The sequence below is a fragment of the Nuphar pumila genome, chromosome 4, assembly GCF_984573655.1.
Source record: "Nuphar pumila chromosome 4, dmNupPumi1.hap1.1, whole genome shotgun sequence".
In the NCBI taxonomy this organism is placed as follows: domain Eukaryota; kingdom Viridiplantae; phylum Streptophyta; class Magnoliopsida; order Nymphaeales; family Nymphaeaceae; genus Nuphar; species Nuphar pumila.
Genome location: NC_143252.1, coordinates 23506545 through 23526911, shown reverse-complemented (window position 1 = coordinate 23526911; position 20367 = coordinate 23506545). Strand labels below are relative to the sequence as shown.

The following is a 20367-nucleotide window of genomic DNA, read 5'->3' as shown; positions in this document are numbered from 1 at the left end:
TGAAAATAACATGTCGGACTCGAATTGAATATCCGACCAGATTGCAGCCCCACCTTAAATTGTGTCTTTTCTAAATGAAATCGTGATATCAAATTTTAGTACTATTGTGGGTTGTTGAATTTTATGCTCTTGGGTATGATTCATACAGTTAGCAATGATCAATTTGAAACATGGATTTTATTAAACAAATCATCTATATTATATACAAAAAATGATTGTACTATGGACATATTTTCCCAAATGTTCCACGAATTTCAAAATTCGCCCGATGTCCAATTTTGCATGTTCTTGACTTTTGTATGACTTTTTTACTCTTTAGCACGAGCCAATCTCTTAAATTTCATGCATTACGTCGCAATGCTCTCCCGATATCACTAAATCTCACTAAAAATAAAAATGAATATCGCAACACTATTTGCGAAAATCCCTTGCGAATTTTGTCAAGAGTTTTGCGTTGGTGATTTTGAAATTTTGTCTTTCGATGCCAAATTCATGGACTGTGGAACTGAAATTCACATATGAAAAAAGTCTTACCTTCACGAATGTATATCATGTACACATGGTTTTGAGCTTGTCTTTGAATCCTACAATTTAATATTATCAAAATATCAAGAGGACACTTCTTGGCTTGCCATCTTTCCCTACACTAGATTAGATTACTTGGCCAAAGGAGCTTCTGATCACAATGGCCTGCAACTCACCATGCGTACTCCCCCTCATTGTTCTCCCTTTAAATTCTTCAACTTTTGGGTCAAAAGTGAGGATTGTGACTGTGTGGAGCATGAAACCTTTTGGTTGTCTGATGTTGAAGACACTTCGAAAGTTGTCAGAACTTAAGAAGCGCCTCAGTAGGTGGAACAAGGATTCAATTGCCTTGGTCAATCAGCACAACCAGCATAGACACATCAGCAGTTTGATCAGGGATGATGGTTCTCTAGCAGTGACCTGTAGCACAATCCAACAAAGAGGCAATGTCCTACTTTCAGTCTCTATTTCTAGGGACCCCGGGCAGTCCCCAAGATTTTGGAGGGGTTTTGTATCCACGTGTAACAGTCGAAGAGAATACTAGACTAAGTGCTGACATAACAGATACTGAAGTGAAGGCAGTGGTGTTTGGTTTGGGTGCCTTCAGTGCATCGGTCTGAATGGCTTCCCAGGCTCCTTTTATCAAATCTTCTAGGGAATAGTAAGAGATGATGTGTGCTCAGCAATGAAATCTATCTTTTCCTCTGACCGCATAGTTTAAAGTATAAACAACACCAACATAGTGTAAATCCTAAAGGTGGAAGGAGTTGGCCAGATGAGTCTCTTCCAACCGATCAGCCTCTGCAACTTCATTTATAAGCTGTTAACGAAAATTGTGGTAGATTATTGCATGAGATGCATCCTATAACGCATTATTTCTCACAATCAAAGAGTGTTTCTTAATGGTTGTATGATCTAGGAGAGCATTTTTATAGCGCATGAAATGGTTGACTCTCTTGCTCATAGTAGGAAAGCAAATGTGATGTTTAAGACAGACCTGTCTAAGGCTTACATTGGGCGTTCTTGAAAGATTTGATGTGGTTCTTTGGATTTTCAGAGGAATGAACTCACCTTGTCATGACATGTATTACCACAGTTTCATTTGCAATAGTTCTCAATGGTGAACCAGGGCACTAGTTCTCCAGTATCCGAGGCCTTCTACAGGGTGACCCTATGTGGCCTTACCTCTTCCGATTGATCATGGAAAGATTAAGCAGGCGGTTGATTCAGGCGAAGCATGAAGGTCTTATCTGACATGGAGTCACTCCTTTGCATGACTTGCTGTTTTTTAATTCTTTGACTCAGGAAGATCTATACACAATTCTGTGGCTACTATGCAAGACTTTGAAAAGGCCTCAGGTATGGTTGTGAACAATGATAAATCTAGATTCTTTAAATTCAATTTGAAATGGGAACAAATCCAACAAAGTGCTAGATTGACGGGATGGTCTAAGGATTCGCTTCCATCATCTTAACTAGGCCTTCCCCTTTTCAAGGGGGCTCTTAAGACTTCACTATGCGAGCCTCTCCTATCCAAAATTCACAGTCGTCTTGAGGTGTGGGGAGGGCGGCTTATTTCAATGGCGGGTAGAATAACCCTTATTAAATTTGTCCTATCTGCCTTCCCATCAAATTGGATGGCTTGTTTCAAATTGCCCAATGCAGTGGTGAAGAAGTTAGAGCAGATCATCAGGCGATCCCTTTGGCAAGACTCGGAACAATCACGTCATCTCCACCTGTGCAATTGGAGCTCCATCTGCAAGCCTAGGGAGGGAGGGCTTGGCATTAGAGACCACCTCTCTGAAGTCAATACGGCTAGCATGGAAGATCATAAAAAACTACATGAATCCTTGGGTATTCCTTGTAAGGCTTAAATACTTCCATAGGAACTCACTGTGGATTAGTAGGCCCAACTCTCCTGGATCATACGAGTGGAAAAGCCTGAAGGTGTGATCTTTCAGGGGAGTAAATGGGTGGTGGTGATGGAAGAGACCCGATTTGAGTCGACCCCTGGCCATTGTTAGCAATATCTCTAGGTCACATTGGAAAAGCCTGTCTGCCAATATCTTCACCATCAATGTCTCGGAATAGCAGACCTTTTGGTATAGTTAAGGAGTGGCCATCAATTGTTCCGAATGATCCAACAGGTGGAAGCTCAGTCATGGAACCCAGATCAGCTTGATGTCATCAGCTGGGAGGCATCTAATGAATTTAGTAGTCATGCTGCATGGAAACTGACCAGAACCAAAGCCGCCCCCCGCCTCCTCATTCCTGCTTGCCCGAGCCATATGGTGCAAAGGTCGTTTACCTTCGGGTGGCACTCGCAGTTGTTGGGCAGCAGATCGGGATTTCTATTCTAAGTCAATGACAGTTTTGTCTCCAGACTACAAAATCTCAGCAGCACATCTTCTTTACGTGCCAGATAATTCGACCAATATGGGTTCCAGCAGTAAGATTATTCAGCAATAGATAGATTCCCCACAGATCAGTAGAAGAGGAGTTAATGAAATGGAGGAAACACAAATTCAAGAACAAGCAGGTTGCTGAAGGGTGGCAGTTGGTGTTTCAGATTCTGATCTGGTGTATCTGTGTTGAGGAACCATCAGATCTTTCGAGGCCCCCATAAATCCCCTGCTGCTATATTTTCAGACTGCATCCAGAGTGCGCTTACATGTTCCCAGCCTCCTTTGGAACCCGGTGGCTGCTGCTTGGAGACAACTCCAATGTTGGAGTAGCCCGATCAAACTCAACGTATTCAGTATCTACCATGATCAGTGGAGGTTGGGTTTCACCGTGCGTGACCCACTTGGGTCAGTTCATTCTGGCACTAATAATGGAGTCATCCAGTAGAGATCAAGCGAGATTGTTAGCTGTACACATATGGAGGGCTGCGGCAAGCCTAATCAGGTGCCATCTTTTCTTCTCCACAGACTGTTTGATTTTGATCGATGCTTAATCCATTTCTGTCCAAAATCAAGTAATGTGTTGGCTTGTAATCTGGCCCACCTTGCTTCAAGGGGACCTGATCGGTTTTGGAAAGATAAGCCACCTGATTGGCAGCCTATCCAGTAAATTTTCTGATGTATATCTGTAAACTCTGCATGCAGGGGTCCGGACTAACCCCAGCATTGGTCATTAAAAAAAATATGGAGATATCCACCACCAAGTTGCCAATCCATACGGGACCCCAAACTGTGGCCGTGAAGCTCGATTTATCCAACATTCGTACACCAAACCAACATAAATGTTTAATCTGGAGAGCAGACATGATAAAATTTCATACTGGATCTAATGTGAATATACCATTGGAACCCATGTCTTTTTTTTTTTCTTGATAACTTTTGATCTCATGTAAAAATCCATATACAATAAAACAAAACGTTACACTCGAATGGGAACCCAGTAGACCTAGATCCATGTGCCCTCTTTCAGTGCTACATGATGAGACAAAGTTGGAAGATTGTGAGCTCTGTTCAATGAAATCTTTGCTTAGGGTGGTTTATTTAATAAATGAGCTGTAAACAAACTTGTTTACTTAGGGCACGTTTGGAACTGGAAAATCGAGAGGAGTGGGGATGCAATTTTTTTTTCTAATCTAATTGTTCCAATTGAGAGAAGTTTTTACATGAAAATTTTTCTAAAACTAAATTTTTCATATGACAAGCTGCTGCTGCTCTCTCTCATTAATTTTGTCCTCATACAAACAAAAAGTTTTTCATCATACATGTTCTGGCATCTTCCAATGGCTCAGTTGAACAGGTAAACATTTCCTCTGCAGCCAAACTCGGCAAGTGGGAACTCTCTTATTTAGTGGTAGAGATGGATATGCTGATACCGCAGCCTCTGATCTTTATGATTTGATCACACAGGTCAGAATTGTGTATAAGTTGCCCAAATAAATTATACAAGATTCAAACAGGCTGTTACAGCAAAGATCATATTGCACACCATCTTTCTATGCACCTTAGCAATGAAAACTAGCAAGCATGTCTAAACTACATGCTAGTTCGTGTATACCATTCCATCAACACCCAGAGGGGGATTTAGATATTCCATGTAGAAAATTCTAAATAATAAGATACTTATACATTTATTTCATACCGAGGTTTTGTTGAAACCACTAACCCACTGTTGCCTGTTCCAAGAACTTGTAGTCCAGAATTATCTGGCCGGACATAATTTGACCGCATTGTAGAGACAATTTGTGACATACATTCGTTTGAATGCTCAGGGATCCCCAGATTTACAAAGAAGATAGCAGTAGACCCCTTTCCCAAACCCTCACTCTCAAGCCAAATGTGTCCTCCCATCAAATTTACAAACCTGATTGTAGCATTTTGAAAATATGAGTGTTATACATCCAATCAACTTGAATTTAACAAACAGAAATCATTAGACAATAAGGAGCATGGAAGCCTCAGTAAGCAAAATAAGTTAACTATCAAAAGAGCACCAAGTTCAAATGGCAATACCTTTTACAGATGGCAAGCCCGAGCCCTGTGCCACAAGAATTTCTACTTGCCGAGTTACGAGACTGTGCAAACTTGTTGAACAAATTTGGAATATCCTGAGGACTAATTCCTGTACCAGAATCCTTAACCTGTAGTGATATACCACTTTGTCAGGCAAACACACACACACACACACACGTTCGGGGTAATCAAATAAAATTTTAGTGTGAAGTTAACACTGTTCATCAACCTGCACTCGCATATAGAAGTGGCGATCACTTAACACAGGATGAAGATCAGGAAGCGGTGCATCTTTTAAAGATTCCAGTTTTGCAACAGCAGCTGCAACAGAGATGCTTCCTTCCTTTGAGAACTTGACTGAATTACCAACAACATTCAGAAGAATCTGCATAAGGAGTTTCTCATCACCAACAGCATATTCCGGTAAATCTGAAGCCAAACTCAATGACACTGACAATTTTTTCACAGAAGCAATGGGCTTTATCAGATTAACAACCTGCAATAGGTATCAGAAAACAAGATATTTAGATTTTATAGATGCTTGCCTAAATAAAAGCAAAACTCAAGTCTAAAGTCCAAACCCATAGGGCCTACATAATTGATAACCAGAAAAAGTACCTCTCTGAAACTAGAATGAAGGTTGAATGTTTCAATCTCAAGTTCAAGGCTTCCATCTTCAAGTCTTGAAAGATCCAAAACATCATTTATAAGTGTTGCCAAAAGATAGCTACTCTTGAGAATGGTCTCCACCATCAAACGCTGTTCTGGAGTGAGTTCAGTTTCTAGAAGTAAAGAAGACAAAGCAATGATTGCATGCATAGGAGTTCGCATTTCATGGTTCATAACAGCCAAAAAATCATTCCGAGCACGGATAGCCATTTCTGCTTCCCTACGTGCCGAATCCAGTGCAACATTTTGCTCCATGAGCTGATCCCTGGCACGCATTGATTCTTCTAAAATTGCAGCATGGGAAAGTGCTACTGCAACCTGAACCAATGAAAAAAAGAGAACAGAAAAAAAATGAAAAAGAAAACAACAGAAGGCTTACTGATCAAAACTTCCACCAATAAAGGATACCATGTTCACATTTAAAAAAAACAGAAAATCATGATTAATGCATTTAAGAAAGAACTGAAAGCAGTCAAGAATTATGTAATTATCGACTATAAATTCATATAACTAGTACATTGTTGTCCAAAATGCCAACAATCTTTGAAATAATTCATCATTATTACACCGTGAAGATGTCAGGTCAAAAGTTCAGTTCCATCAGGTTAGGCACCGCAAAACAAAAATCTTAGGTAAGCCAGTTATAGGACTTGAAACCTTGAACCCATGGTCGCAGCCTCACATGCTAAAAGAGAGCAATTATCCCAACAAAAATGAATAAACTCAAAAGTCATTCATGGTGGAGTAGACAAATGGTGTCATAGGTCAAGTATGAACACAAAACCTAAGGGTGCATCTCCCCGTAAAGGCAAAATGCATCTACAGTTAGGCGGTTCCCTCCATCCTGAGCAGAGAGTCGATCAACAGGTGGGACCTCAAACCCCTAAAATAACACATCTAGGATAATACTATTTAAGATCTGTATTCAACCTGTGCTGAGAAATTGGATTCATGGTTAGATTTCAAATGGGTGGATCAAACAGTCCAGTCAACAGCTAAAATTAGTGTCAGATCCATCCTATGTCTGAGTTTTACATAGGAAGAAACAAAAATATATACATAAATAAAAGTACAAACTTTCTGATATATGCGCACCTAATTGAAGTCATGAACAAGCATCCACAGATAAGCCTATCATACCATGAAAAAGTAAGTCACTTGAAGTGCAGTTGATATGACAAAGTGATGACTTCAATGGCTGGCTACTACTCTGGTAGGTGGTGGCTCAGCATGCCAACTAGCCATGGGCAATCCAAAGGGGTTTTAAATTTTGTTGCACCATTAAACAAGAAAAAATCAAAATATGTCCATAAGACTTGCTATAACAATTCCTGGCATCCATGATTCCTCGCCTTCAACACCCTAATTGTGCTACAATAATGACACATGATGCATCTCTAGAACTAAAAACTGCATTTACCAGCAAAGTTGTTAAAAACACGCCTAATGGCGCAAAAGGCACGCCTCGCCACAAGGCAAGGCCCCTTATGCCTTGAGGCATTGTAAAATAGTGCAAATGCCCTGAGGTGTGCGCCTCATGCGCTATGAGGCGTACGCCTCAGGGCGAAGCGCACCTCAGCATGAGGCGCACTCAAACATTTTTCCCTCTCCCTCGCTCATCGACCCAAGTTAAGAGAGGCAGGTCGAGGGAAACCTAATCTCTCTCTCTCTCTCTCTCTCTCTCTCTCTCTCTCTCTCTCTCTCTCTCTCTCTCTCTCTCTCTCTCTCTCTCTCTCTCGTCTCTCAACCTCCCTCTCTCTCTCTCACTATCGTCTCTCGCTCTCCCTCTTTCCAAGAAGAAAGTGTTTTGTCAGGTACTCTCTCTCTATATATATATGTTTATATTTGAATTGTTTGATATCAGTAAGATCCTTTTTCAGTTATATAGTTTTTATTGTAGTATTGCTACTTCTCTATTCTCTTTTTCCTATACTCTCACATAGGAGAGTGGTATTTGTTTAATGGGGTTTCAATATTTTCCATGAAAAGAAAAATGCTTTGAACTTGAAAAGAAGTCCTGAAACTGAAAGTAAGATATAAAAAGGGATTTATTCATAATATGAACAGATCCTTTTTTATTCATATATTCACACTTTTACATGTTAATATCATATTTTTTGGTATTTATTTGAGAATTTTTATTTCTTATTGGTTGTTGCTTCATCAATAAAGCATTTTTTATTTATTTGTATTTTTAGATATTTTTTTAAAAGTTTTTTTTTTAAATTTTGAGGCTTCCGCTTTACGCCTCAAGGCTTACGCCTCACTTCAGTTTTTGGTAGTGCGCTTCGCTACGCCTTAACGCTTTTTCACATTCATTGTACTAATGTAGGCTTGATTAAGAATGTCCACAAGGAAAAGCAACAGGATGCATTTTTTTTTAAAGAAACAGAATCCAATTATAACATAAAAATGAAAACCAGAGCATGCCGATTCAGTAAGTAACTTTCCACGCATCCCTGACAGACAAGAACCAGCATGAGGAAATGCAAAGCGTTCCAACATAGCAACCACACTTACTGACCCTTCACAAGTACAGATGACAAATTAAACATAAAGAGAAATCTATAGATCAAAGACCTCGGTAGCACAGAAGATTTTACCCAGTCTAAATGGCAGAAAACACCAGGCAAGTGTTTGCTGTCAATTGATGCACACAACCACAAGAAACACAAGCAAATTTTCTTCATGAAAAATGTTCTAAAATAAAGACATCAACAAAGTACACAAAGTGAATGTGTTTAGAGAAAAACATGAATTTTGCTTTCTTTCTTATTGTTAGAATAACATTCTTACAAAAAACATATTAAAGAATACAGAGTAAGTAGAATATCTGCAAGACTTAAACTCAATCCCAAAAACTTTTTAATTCTCAAAATATCACATTAATCAGATGAAGAGAATGTGACAATACATAGATATAGTAGAGAGTAAGTCCACTTGTTTTAGTCATTTAATACTACAAATGGTCAACTTGCCTTCAGTTTGCACAGCCAAAATTATCTTCAAAGATTGAAGGAATTCAGCTTCAACAGATGCAGAAATTGTAGAGTGTAGACCATTTGCAAGTTACATGGGCAGAGTATCAAGTGGACCCGATGTTTAAACTATGTCGTGGTCATATACAATGTTATCTGCAGCTATGCAGAAAAGCAAAAAGGCTTCAGACCAATATATCTTAAGTGAATCTCGTGAACTAGACAATCAATCAGCTAAAAAATGTAAAGGTGTGACCTATTGGAAGGATTAAACCACTGCTTTGCGAGTCTAGTCAATCAGATATGCTTCAACTATCAACATCTATCCAAGAAATATGCTTCAAGTTCACCTGATGCTTCTTGATTCCCAGGATTATTTATTATTATTAGGATAATTAGGAAAATTTATATATAGGAGTCTAACACATGGAAACTTTAAGTTTAAATGCCTCGGGTTTCAACTATATAAGATAAACAACCAACTTTTTAAGAAATTGCTAAGGTGACTGCCTGAGTTACTTTCTATTCACCTAACTCTGTTAACTCTTAAAATTGACAGTTTTAGCCTTCCGTTCAGCAAATAAGATGGTGGTTTTGATGGTTAATTTTTTGAGAAGGTGGTACATGATGGCTGTGGAAGGCATTTGGTTGTGGAGCAGACAGACATTTACTACACATCTCTTGGAGAGAGAGAGAGAGAGAGAGCAAATAAGTAATTTCAGAGGGTAAAAGTAACTTGAGCATCTGAGAAATTTCCTAAGTGGTCCCTCCACATTAACAAAATTAAGGGTGTCCATGAACCAACCATAAAAGATGTGTCTTAAACTCAGAAGATTTGAAATATGGCATGCCATTGAAGTATAAACCAAAAATGCCTGAAACTAACCTGGTCAGCAACCACTTCAACAAGATCCAGTTCGTGGACATGCCACTGTCTTGCACTGTCTGAAGGGAGCATCAAAACCATTAAAGCATAGCGTCTTGTGGAAAAATCAGGCCAGTCATTTATTTGAAAATTTGAGAGATGTAAAAGTGGCACACGCACTGCCACAACATCCCCTGCCATGTATCTCCCTGTAAGTGGTCTGACCCTAGCCAATGGACACTTTGGTGAAATTTTTACAGCACGATTACTACTGAAGATTTGATTCACAACTGGATGCTGAATGTGCACAATTGATCCAACTGTATTCTGATAACGAAGGGCATGAGAAAGCTGAAGGTCTAAACCTGTTCGTGAAGGCATCCATAGAGCACACTCTTCCAATGCCAAAGTTCTACCAAGTTCAACAAGAGTGGTCTTCAATATAGTATCTCTATCAAGAGTGCTTCTAATTTCATGAGTAAGCATTCTCACATGTCGACCTGTTTCTTCCTGAGTGCGGATCAAGCCCATTTCTCTATCAAGCTCTGCAGCCTTGTTCCTCAAAAATAATTCTCGTGTTTTCACACTTAACAAATCAGGGATAATGTGAACAAGCATCAATGCTGTTGCACATGACACAATAGCAGTAAGAGATTTAGCAATTGTCATTACAATTGCCACTGTTTTTGAGTGCATGGTAAATGTCCACAGATTTATAAGATGAGTTGCCCCACAAAGAACAATAAATGCACCAAACTGCACCAGCACCCATCTGTATGGGAAAACTGCCGACTTTTTCACAAAATAAATAAGCTCAAGAGGGATGGAGAAGTAAGCAAGAGCAATAAAGAAGTCTGATATATATTGATACTTTATCAATAGCCCATCCGCTGGCCATTGAGGATCAATACAGTCACATAACTCCATCTTCTTGTAATCAAGTACAAGATGCTATGCTCCTGAAAACAACAAATAACCTTATAAAAATTAGTCTTGTTTATTGGTTGTAAATGCAATGGAGAGAAAATATCAAGCAAGGAAAATTAATTTTACATGCAGGAAGGAAAGCATCATGATTGTGTTCATGCTTGCGTGCAAGGAACAGCTGGTATAACACAGGAAATCATGAAGCTTTCAAATATGTGCCTCAAATATGGCCATGTTAAATGATCTTTGATGCGATGACAAGACCAAAATTCTAAGATGTAGGTTTTATGTCCATGTTCATACATCACAATTTGTTTCTATTAACCAATTTTAGGTATCATGTTCCTCTCCATAGTCACAAATCTTGTTCTCAAGTATTTCTCACCAAGAAAATCTTGAAAAAAAGTTGTTTTTGGGAAAATCATGGTATTTTAAAGAAAAAAAGAAAGTTAAAAATACAAAAGAAATAGGTTAAAAACATACTAAAAACACATTAAATTAAAAAATAATAGATTACATTTACCATGATTTTATTGAGATTTGCATGTTTTTTAATTTATGCAGGAAAGTTATGACAAATTGATACTGTTACATGCAATAGATGTTCAAGAAAATAACCTGAAATACTCATTGCAGCAATGCGACCATGTTAGAGTTTAGTCTAAATAATGACCAACTTAGGGCTTCAAACAAGGGTATACTTCAATTCAAAACAAGATAGGAAAAAAATGAACAATGAGCTTTTTCTTTTTTCCTTTTTTTTCCTCTAGTTCTCCTAACAATGCATTTAGGTGAAACACAATTTGGAGGATAGCATGAGTTAGCATCACTTGGCTGGCCCAAGAAATTGCTCATAACCTTTTCTTTATTCTAATTTTCTCCATATTTCTAAGAGTTCAAAAGGTTAGGCTAACTTTATTCAGTTTTATCCCTCGGATTTTCTAGTAGAATTCACAAGGCCAGTAGGTGCTTTTGTTGTGTCATAGCTAAAGAAGAAAGCTAACCATAAAATCTGAACTGCTTGTAGCTATACGTGAACCATAATCACCAATATTGTCATAGCAATGATATTGGCAGAGGGTCTTTCTTAGGAGAATTTAAAAACAAATTGAAGAAACCACTGATAAAAGGCGACTCCTGGGAAAATCTTGGACTTATAATTGACAAAATGGAATATTTCAAAATTTTGAAGCACTGAGTCTCTCTAAAACATTGCAATATTATTGCCACATTCTCAAGTCTACGCCCTTTCCAGAGTATTGATATGTCGTTCATATTTTCCATTTTTCTAAACAAAAAAAAAACTTAAAAGTACAGCTTCAAAATACTGTGAGATTTGGTGGCTATGGCATAAATAACACAGTACCAGCTAAAGGCATAAAATTTTAAGAAAAATCCATTTGCCTGGCTAGCATGAGAGTATATTCCCCATAAATTTTGACTAGTTAACTTGCATAAGAAATTGAGAGCAACAGAGCCTTGGAAGGAACTTCACACTTGATGAATTTCTCGGTCTGATACTAGACCAGAGGTGTTTGTCTGGGTATCTACAGATGATACATGTAGAGCATGGAGTGCGTATGAACATGGCTAACAAAAATCTAAATAATCCTCAAAAAACTACATCTCAATCGGCCAGAAGGGAGATATATCATCCATAGCCCAGGTCGAGGCATGGCAAGCCTGGAATGCATTCCATGACATTGAAGGCTTGATGGGCACCACAATTTGCCATCTAGATGGTAAATATTGTTTTCATCTAGCTTCTTGTGCTGATCTTCTTAGTAGACCAATCGTCCAGTGGTGGCACTCAAGAAAGAAAAAGGCTTCTTTGCCAATTCTCTTGCAAAGCATTAACGTCAAGTGGTGGCACTCACGAAAGAACAAGGCTTCTTTGCCAATTCTCTTGCAAAGCATTAATGTTAAAAGTACCGTCCAGTGGCGACACTCACGAAAGAAAAAGGCATATTTTCCAATTCTCTTGCAAAGTATTAACTTTAAAGTATCGTTCAGTGGTGGCACTAAAGACAGATGGAGTTCTTTGCCCATCTTCGTAATGACTTAAAACGGTTGCTCTTATGCTTCTAATGAAGCTACCAACCCGCAACAAAGATGAAGCCATCTGTGATTGTACTGTCCGTGCTCTAATGCTTCAAATAAAGCTACCAAACATGGTGGTCAAAAAAATAAAAGAAAACGATCAGATTTTATAGATTATCTTTGTTACGTTAAGGAGGTTTAAGAGGCACCACTTATCCAGAATAGTGGGACAAACTGAGCAATTGCAACATGTTCTACTAAGTGATATCTGTAAGGGAATATGGCCATAAGACAACCGTTGGAATGGGATTCCAACGGTTGTGTGCTCTCATGTTATTGGCAAACAGGCCCATAACAGTTAATTACCAAAACAGAAATAAGAAGTAAAATACAGATAAATAATATACATGAAAATACACGGTTATAGAGACTGTTCAAGGGGTGCAACTGCAACCCTTGGGGAGAAGGGGCATTTCTCCATTAGACATGACCCTAATCCAGCGCCCCCCACCCCACCCCCGCCCTTTCAGTGTGATAAAAGTGGCCTTTAAGGCCGGATTCAAATATAGAGAAATAAAGAAAAAAGATCTGAAATATATAGAAATCTGAAAGGTTTAGAGGCTGTGATTCAAAGCCTACTTTCTGTGGTGATTTACAGCATTACTGCGTACCCCCTAAAGCCCGGGTTTGCGTCTCTGCATCTCTGCATTGCTTCCTCAGATTCTGCATCCGAACTTACAGTGGTATCAGAGGGTAGCGGATCCATCCCTGTCGGTGATAGTGAGTGTCCAGTCGGAGTCTCGTTCATCACCAGAAAAACAAAATCCAAAACAAAACAGAAAAAGGAAAAATTAGCGAAAAAAAATGTCAGTTGATTATTTTTCTGTATTGGCAAGTGGTGAACCAGGAATCCCCGTTGCGACAAACCCTGTTTTTTATTTAGGGTACGATTTTTAAAAAATCGTACTTGTGTTCTTTTTCCTTTTCCGGTGACCGGCGTTCATCGGATCGGCAGCGGTAATGTTGTCCGTCGTCACCCGCCACAATCGTTTTCTGCAATAATAATAAAAAAACACAAAAAGCTGAAAAAAAAGGCAAAAACGACCGGAGGATTCACTTCTCTCGGTCGCCAGACAATTTTTCAGAACCCTGGAATAGGGTTCAGATAGCTGAAGAAAGAGGACTCCACCAAACGGAGGTGTGAAAAAAAACGCATTCTTAGAAAAGAGGGAAACAGGGCAGACGAGGTTACAGGCATTGAACGCCGCTGGCGGACGCGTTGCTACCGTCGGCATGTCGAGGGTGTTCAAAGCCCCTTACTGCGCCCGTCGTCTGGCTGGATAATTGGAGGGAGAGCTCCAGGTGTTTTCCTTGGAGGAGAAAACTCCAAACGCCCGGAAAAGCGCCACCTGTCGGAAGGTCACTCCGTCGGTGAAGATCGATCGCCGGAAAGGGGCGATCGACAAGAGAGAAGATAGAGGGGCGGTAGAGAGAGGGTTTAGGTTTTGCGAAGGAGACGGATAGAGAACCCTTCCCTTGCATTTTCTTTTTTTTTTTTAAGTATAGTTTAATATTATTTAAAGCTCCTTTTTCATATTTGGTCGTTTAGTTTGTTTACTTTTCCTGTTAGAGACCTCCCTGTTTTTCGGAATCAGGATTCTGTCTCGGTATTTCCTGTCAGAGGAAACAGGACCACCATCAGACGAATTTTCAGAAACGAACTCTGTGTTTTCTTAAAATACAGAAAGGTGGTTTAATCTTTTTGTTTAACTCAAAAAATTGCAAAAACAAGGTTACACATTTCTATTTTATTTTTATTATGCATAATCATTTTTCCGCTTTCTGAAAATTAAAAATACCCCTTAAAGTCTTATTATGTTTATATTACTTGTTAGATTATATTGCAAATTTTATTACATGCCTAAACTAAAATAAGGAACATAATTGGATGTTTATTTTATAGAATTGTTAGTTGCAAAATCTATTTAAAATTAATCCCAGTACTTCTAAATTGTTTAAGCATATGGCTCATGACAGAGCTTTTCAAAATTGAACTAAATGAAACTAATTTTAGAATGTGAATGAGGAAAATGAAATACCTACTCACGCATGATAAAACATTACACGTTGAACAAAACCAAACCTCACTAATTGAAACATCCAATGAAGAAGAAAATAAAATATATAATAAGTTTGTAAAGAATGATGAACTTGCTCAAACTACTCTCCTCTTACATTCATGCAATGATCTCATTTGGATATTCAAAGACTTTGATGCAAACAAGAAAATGACGAAGACAATTAAGAAAAAGTATAACAATGACTTTAGAAACTCACATACAACCTCTCATAGAACAATATAATTCATATAAAATAAAAGAGTCTGACAATATACTTGATCATGTAAATTGTATGTTGATGGCTAAGTAATTAACTATAGCTGAAAATAAAATTTTAAAACGAATGTGGATCTTCACTATACTAAATAGCCTCGCTTCATCATGAAAAATAGTGTCGGTAGCCGTAAAAATAAACCAAAAAAGTCTCACCCTAACTGAGCACTGAGCTCTCCCTACAACTGGCTCTTGAACAAGAGCACATGAATAAGGATAAGAGGGAAGAACTTATGAACACACAACAATCCTTCCCTGAACCTTCACGTGGACTTAAACCGAAGGACCCAACATTTAAGAAATTTAAGAAGAACTTCAAGGGTCGTCCTGTGCCGAACAAAAATCTACGAGCAGTTGCTAAAGGTTCCTGCTTCTCTTGTAGAAAACCTGAACACTTCGAGAGGGACTACTCAAACAGATCCAAGAAGGAAAATCTAGGAAAGCAAACAACAAATAAGCGTAAACTAGTCTGCACTGTATCTAAGTCACTAATCACAAATGACGACCTCCCAAGATGGTGGATTGACTCAGGTACAACGCGACATGTTGTCAAGACTAAAGAAAGACTTTTGGAATTGAATGAGTTGAAGCCAGAATACCATAAGGTATATATGAGAAATAATACCTACAATGATATAGTCAGAATAGGATCATATAGGCTTCAATTAGAAGATTTTGTCTGATTTTGACCAATGTATTATACGTACCTTTCATGAAAAGGAAAATTTTGTCTACAACAGACTTTGTAAACAAGGGCTTTGAAAAATATTTTCATGGTAATAAGGTCATATTTCAAAAATGGTGAAAAAGTAAAGTTCATGGGCCACTATAATGTTAACCATGGTCTTTTTCGTCTCATTGTAACTCCTTCAATAAATAAAACAATGATTATTTCTAAGTATGTTGATTGTGTTTTGCATGTTGATGCATATTTGTGTCATTTTAAGGTTAGAACATGTGAATGTTAATAAAATGAAAATGATATTAAGCATGGGTTTATTACCTTCACTTAAGAATGTAGATTTGAAAATTGTGAACTATGTATATCTGAAAAAATGACTAAGAAACCTTTCATTTAGGGCAGCAGAGCATGTGAATTGCTAGCTATAGTTCATACAGATATATATGACCCCTTAACAGTAGAAACACATGAAAAAGAATTATATTTTATCACATTCACAGATATGACTATTCAATGTATGAATATATCTACCTAATTTTTAGAAAGTCAAGAGCTTTAGAAAGGTTTAAGGCATATAAACATAAAGTTGAAGGGTTATTAAAAAAAAGATCCAAGTAATAAGATCTAATAAGGGTGGTGAATATAACTCAGATGAATTTAAGTTTTACTGTTATGATAATAACATAAACTCTCATACAACTATACCTTATACACCATAATAAAATGATGTATAAAAAGAAGAATATAATTCTAATGGACATGACAAGATCTATGTTGGCACATGCAAGCCTTCTCAAAAAATTTTGGGGAGAAGCCATAAGCACTGCCATGTATATTATGAATAAATTTTCTTATAAAGATGTAAAATTTACACCCTATGAACTGTGTATTGGCATAAAGTCAGATTTAAGTCATCTGCGAAAATGAGGGTCATATGCACGTGTTAATTCATAGTCAATTGAGAGATAAGTTGGATAGTAAGACTATCAAGTGCATCTTTATGAGGTACTCAAAGAGTTCTATACTATATAATCCTGAAATAAGATCTATAGAAAATAGGAAAGTGAAATTCCTTGAGAATAAAAAATGTGGTTTTGATCCCGAGGATGATGAAATCCCTTTTGATATCATAAATGATTCAGGGATACCTAATCAAGAGTTTGAGGATCCATTTATAAATGATCACTAATGTTCCAACATGTGATTGAGTATAAAAAGTCAAGAACTCCTCCATCTTATCTTAGTGATTATTACCTTTTCTTGCTCTATGAATTTGGATAAAATTATTGATAATTTAAGTTTTAAAGATGCAATTGCCTATACTGAATCTAAACTTTGGTTAGAGGCAATGAGAGATAAGTTGAACTCCATAAAAAAATAGAGTTTGGAAACTAATTGCATTTTCTGAAGGTTGTAAGGCAATTGACAGCAATTGGGTTCTTATAAAGAAACTCAGAGCTTATGAAACTGTTGATAAGTTCAAGGCAACAATAGTTGTGAAAGGTTATTCTCAACATGAGGGTACAAATTATGAATAAGCTTATTCTTCTGTAGCAAAATTGGTTTTTATTCGTATTATTTTGACACGAATGACTTATTTTGATCTTGATTTATATCAAATGGATCTAAAAACAACTTTCTTGAATGGTGAATTAAAAAAAACCATATTTATGTAACAACCAAAAGACTTTGAAATTGAAGGTTAAGAGGATAAAATATACAAGTTGAATAAATCTTTGTATGGGCTTAGGTGACCCACCTACGCAGTGGTACTTGACATTTCATAAGGCTATAACCAAGTTGGGTTATGAGGCAAATAATTTAGACCACTGTGTATATGTCAAAAAAAGTGAGAGTAAGTTTACTATTTTGTCTCTCTATGTTGATGATATATTAATCATATGAAATGACATATACATGATAAATGAGATTAAATCTTGGTTAAATTCTCAATTTGAAATGAAGGATACGAGTGAAACCTCATACATACTTGAAATTAAAATCAAGAGAGATAAAAAATTGAGGTTACTATGTCTAAGTCAAGAGAAATATCTTAATCATATTATAAAGAGATTTAGAATAAACAGTACCAAGGCGAAGGGTACCCTTGTGGTTAAAGGCTTAAGACTAACTAAGAATGATTGTTCAAAATATGGACAAGAGAGATTAGATGTTCTCTATGCTTAGGCAATTGGAAGCCTGACGTATGTTATATTTTGCAACCAAATCTAAGTTTTGTTATAAGTTTAGTACGTAAATATCAGAGCAATTTTAGGCTCATTCATTAGAAAGCAGTGAAAAGAATTTTTCGATATCTAAAAAAACTAAGAAAGTCAAGCTACGCTATCAAGCATATAGGCTAAGGCTTGGGTTATTTTGATGCATATTTTATTGATGATAGAAATGAAGCAAAATCTATCTTTGGTTATGTATTTATTTTAAGAGGTGAGGCAGTTGCATGGTCATGCAAGAAGCAAAACTGAGTGAGATAAAATACCCAATAAGTTAAATAGATAGCTTATAGCCTACTTGTAAGTCAATAACACGAAAGCACGCAACTATTGAAATCTCATTCCAACGGTTGTCTTATGGCTATATTTTCTTACATCTTTCACTTGGCCATTAAGGACAATTTGTATTGTCAAACTCTATTTACTAAATGACTTATGTGTTGGCATACATTCTTGACTAGTATTTTGTGCATACATTTTAAGTGGATTTATATACTAAACACTTAGACATACCTGATCCCATATAACTCACATGTCTAAATAATAAGTAAAATAAAGATAAATAATATACAGTTAAAGGGGTGCAACTAGGGATGGCAGTTGACCGGGGAAAACAGGGCCCCGCCCTGCCCTGCCTCGCCCCGTTTGGACCGGGGATGAAACGGGGATGGAGGCGGGGATGAAGGTTAAAATCCATCCCCGTCCGGGGATGGACATACACTTTTCCCCGCCCCGTCCCCACCCCAACCTCGTCCCTGCCACTTTTCCCCACAATAGCCCCGCCCCGCCTCATCCCCGTTTGAACCGGGGATGGAGGACGTGAAACAGGGATGAAGGCGGGGGTGAAGGTTCAAATCCATCCCTAGGTGCGGGGGTGGAGGTTCTAATCTTGAGGCGGGGCGGGGGTGGAGACCTTGTCCCCCGCCCCGCCCCACTGCCATCCCTAGGTGCGTGAAGGGACATTTCTCCATCGTACATTAACCTAATCCCGTCCCCTTTCAATGTGATAAGAAAATCCTTTGAGGCCAGATTCAGATACAGAGAAATACAGATCTGAACAGAAATCTGAAAGGTTTAGAGGCTGTGATTCAAAGCCACTCTCCGTGGCGATTTACAGTGTTGCTGCATACGCCCAAAACCCATGGTTTGTGTCTCTGCATCGCTTCTGCATCCCAACTTACAATATCCGAGTTATCCCACATTTCTGGATAAGAAGGTACATTTCTAAGCCGTATATGGTGGATGCAGCCACATATCCAGAAAAAGTGGGAAAACAGGGAAATTGCGTTTGCCCGTCACAATGCAATGCCCCAAATTCAGACCACTTTTCAGGATAAGCGAGTTAACCCAAATGCCGAATTAAAGATTAAAGAATAAAACCAACTCCTGAATAAGACCAGCATGCTCATAGAGAACATTAAAAGCTGAATAAATCCATATTACTTAAAATGGCGTAAAATTGGAACCCGACGAAATTAACTAAAATAAAAGTCGAAGAACTGAAACAAAAAAATCTGAAAAAGAAACAAAAAGAAACAAGAAATGGAACTCAGCGATCCCACAATGTGGCGTACTTAGAAAAAATTAACAAATAAAAGGAAAGAGAAAAAAAAAAAGGAAAAAGAAACCAAATCACGTAAAAAATTAATCTAGTCCAATTTGGGGAAACATATGAAGGAATCAAAGAGACGACAATCATGAGCATAAGACCGTAAGAGCTCGCCTACTTATCTTCTTCAACCAAACGATCGTCTAAAACCCAAGATTAAATTAAATCCCCTTAAAAAAGAAAAACAGTACGCAACAAGAAAAGAAGAACAAATCTGTCCAAGTTTTGAGCCTGAGGAAAGTTAAGGATCACGCAAAGTGTATATAAAGCAGATAAAGACCTAATATCCAGAAAAAAAGGAAAACAGAACCCCCAAAGAAATCGGCAGGAAGAGAAGGAGTTACGTACCGTCGGATTTCATGCTTGTCTCCTCATTTCTCGGTCTATTCCTAAGCAGGAAATTTAGAAGGGTTTTTTTTTTTGAGAGAGAGAGAGAGTTTGGGGTTAAGGTTTCTTATTTATTGATTGAGACTAGAGAGTGTCCGTGTGTTTTTGGGCAAAAGTTATCAGATTTTATTATGAAAACTATAGAGAGAGAGAGAGAGAGATTTTTTATTTCACTTTTTTCTCTTTTTGGGCAAAATAATATTAACAATATTTAAAAACTATTTTAAAGCAATTTTATGGTTTATTTAGAAAAAAATCTGAGTCCAGTCATTTTTTTATCAATTTTCTGACAATACGATACGTATCGGCTGATTCAGGTCTACACTGGTCTCAGGCTCTCAGCTTGACTGGGACGTAAACTTTTAGCGATTACCGAGTCTGACCTAACATATTCGGTTTCGGTTTGGAGTCTTGGAATCGGACAAAACTGAATCCAGATTCGACTAGCCTAAAGTCCGATATTTATACATAATCGATTCAGATTTGGACTCAAATGCAAAACTCAAGACCGAAACTAGATCCCATTATTAATTAGATTCGAATTTGGCTATCGCATCCCACTAATTGAATTCATATTTGGGTCAAACAT

At 37.7% G+C, this 20367-nt stretch overlaps 1 protein-coding gene across 5 annotated transcripts; it reads right to left on the bottom strand.

Moving 5' to 3' along the window:
- Nucleotides 1-4185: 4185 nt before the first annotated feature.
- On the bottom strand, nt 4186-19813 carry LOC149839650 (ethylene receptor-like). 5 transcript variants are annotated; one of them, XM_090002709.1, is made up of 7 exons: nt 13729-13994; nt 13116-13529; nt 9531-10468; nt 5616-5984; nt 5227-5493; nt 4998-5125; nt 4186-4848 (listed from the first exon to the last, which is right to left on the bottom strand). In XM_090002709.1, exons 3-7 carry the CDS (start codon nt 10434-10436, stop codon nt 4608-4610), a joined length of 1911 nt encoding a protein of 636 aa, XP_089858835.1. In that variant the 5' UTR covers nt 10437-10468; nt 13116-13529; nt 13729-13994; the 3' UTR covers nt 4186-4607. The 5 variants fall into 5 exon arrangements, with proteins under 5 accessions (XP_089858835.1, XP_089858834.1, XP_089858837.1 ...); XM_090002708.1 differs by having other exon boundaries at nt 13148-13529; XM_090002711.1 differs by having other exon boundaries at nt 13216-13529.
- Between the last annotated feature and the right edge of the window lie 554 nt (nt 19814-20367).

Bases quoted from the DNA above. Each gene is read 5' to 3' on its own strand.
- LOC149839650 (XM_090002710.1), bottom strand. From the start codon at position 10,436: ATGGAGTTATGTGACTGTATTGATCCTCAATGGCCAGCGGATGGGCTA. The intron at 5,494-5,615 runs GTACTTTTTCTG...TACCTATTGCAG, and splicing joins TTCATTCTAGTTTCAGAGAG to GTTGTTAATCTGATAAAGCC. The intron at 5,126-5,226 runs GTTGATGAACAG...ATATCACTACAG, and splicing joins ACTTCTATATGCGAGTGCAG to GTTAAGGATTCTGGTACAGG.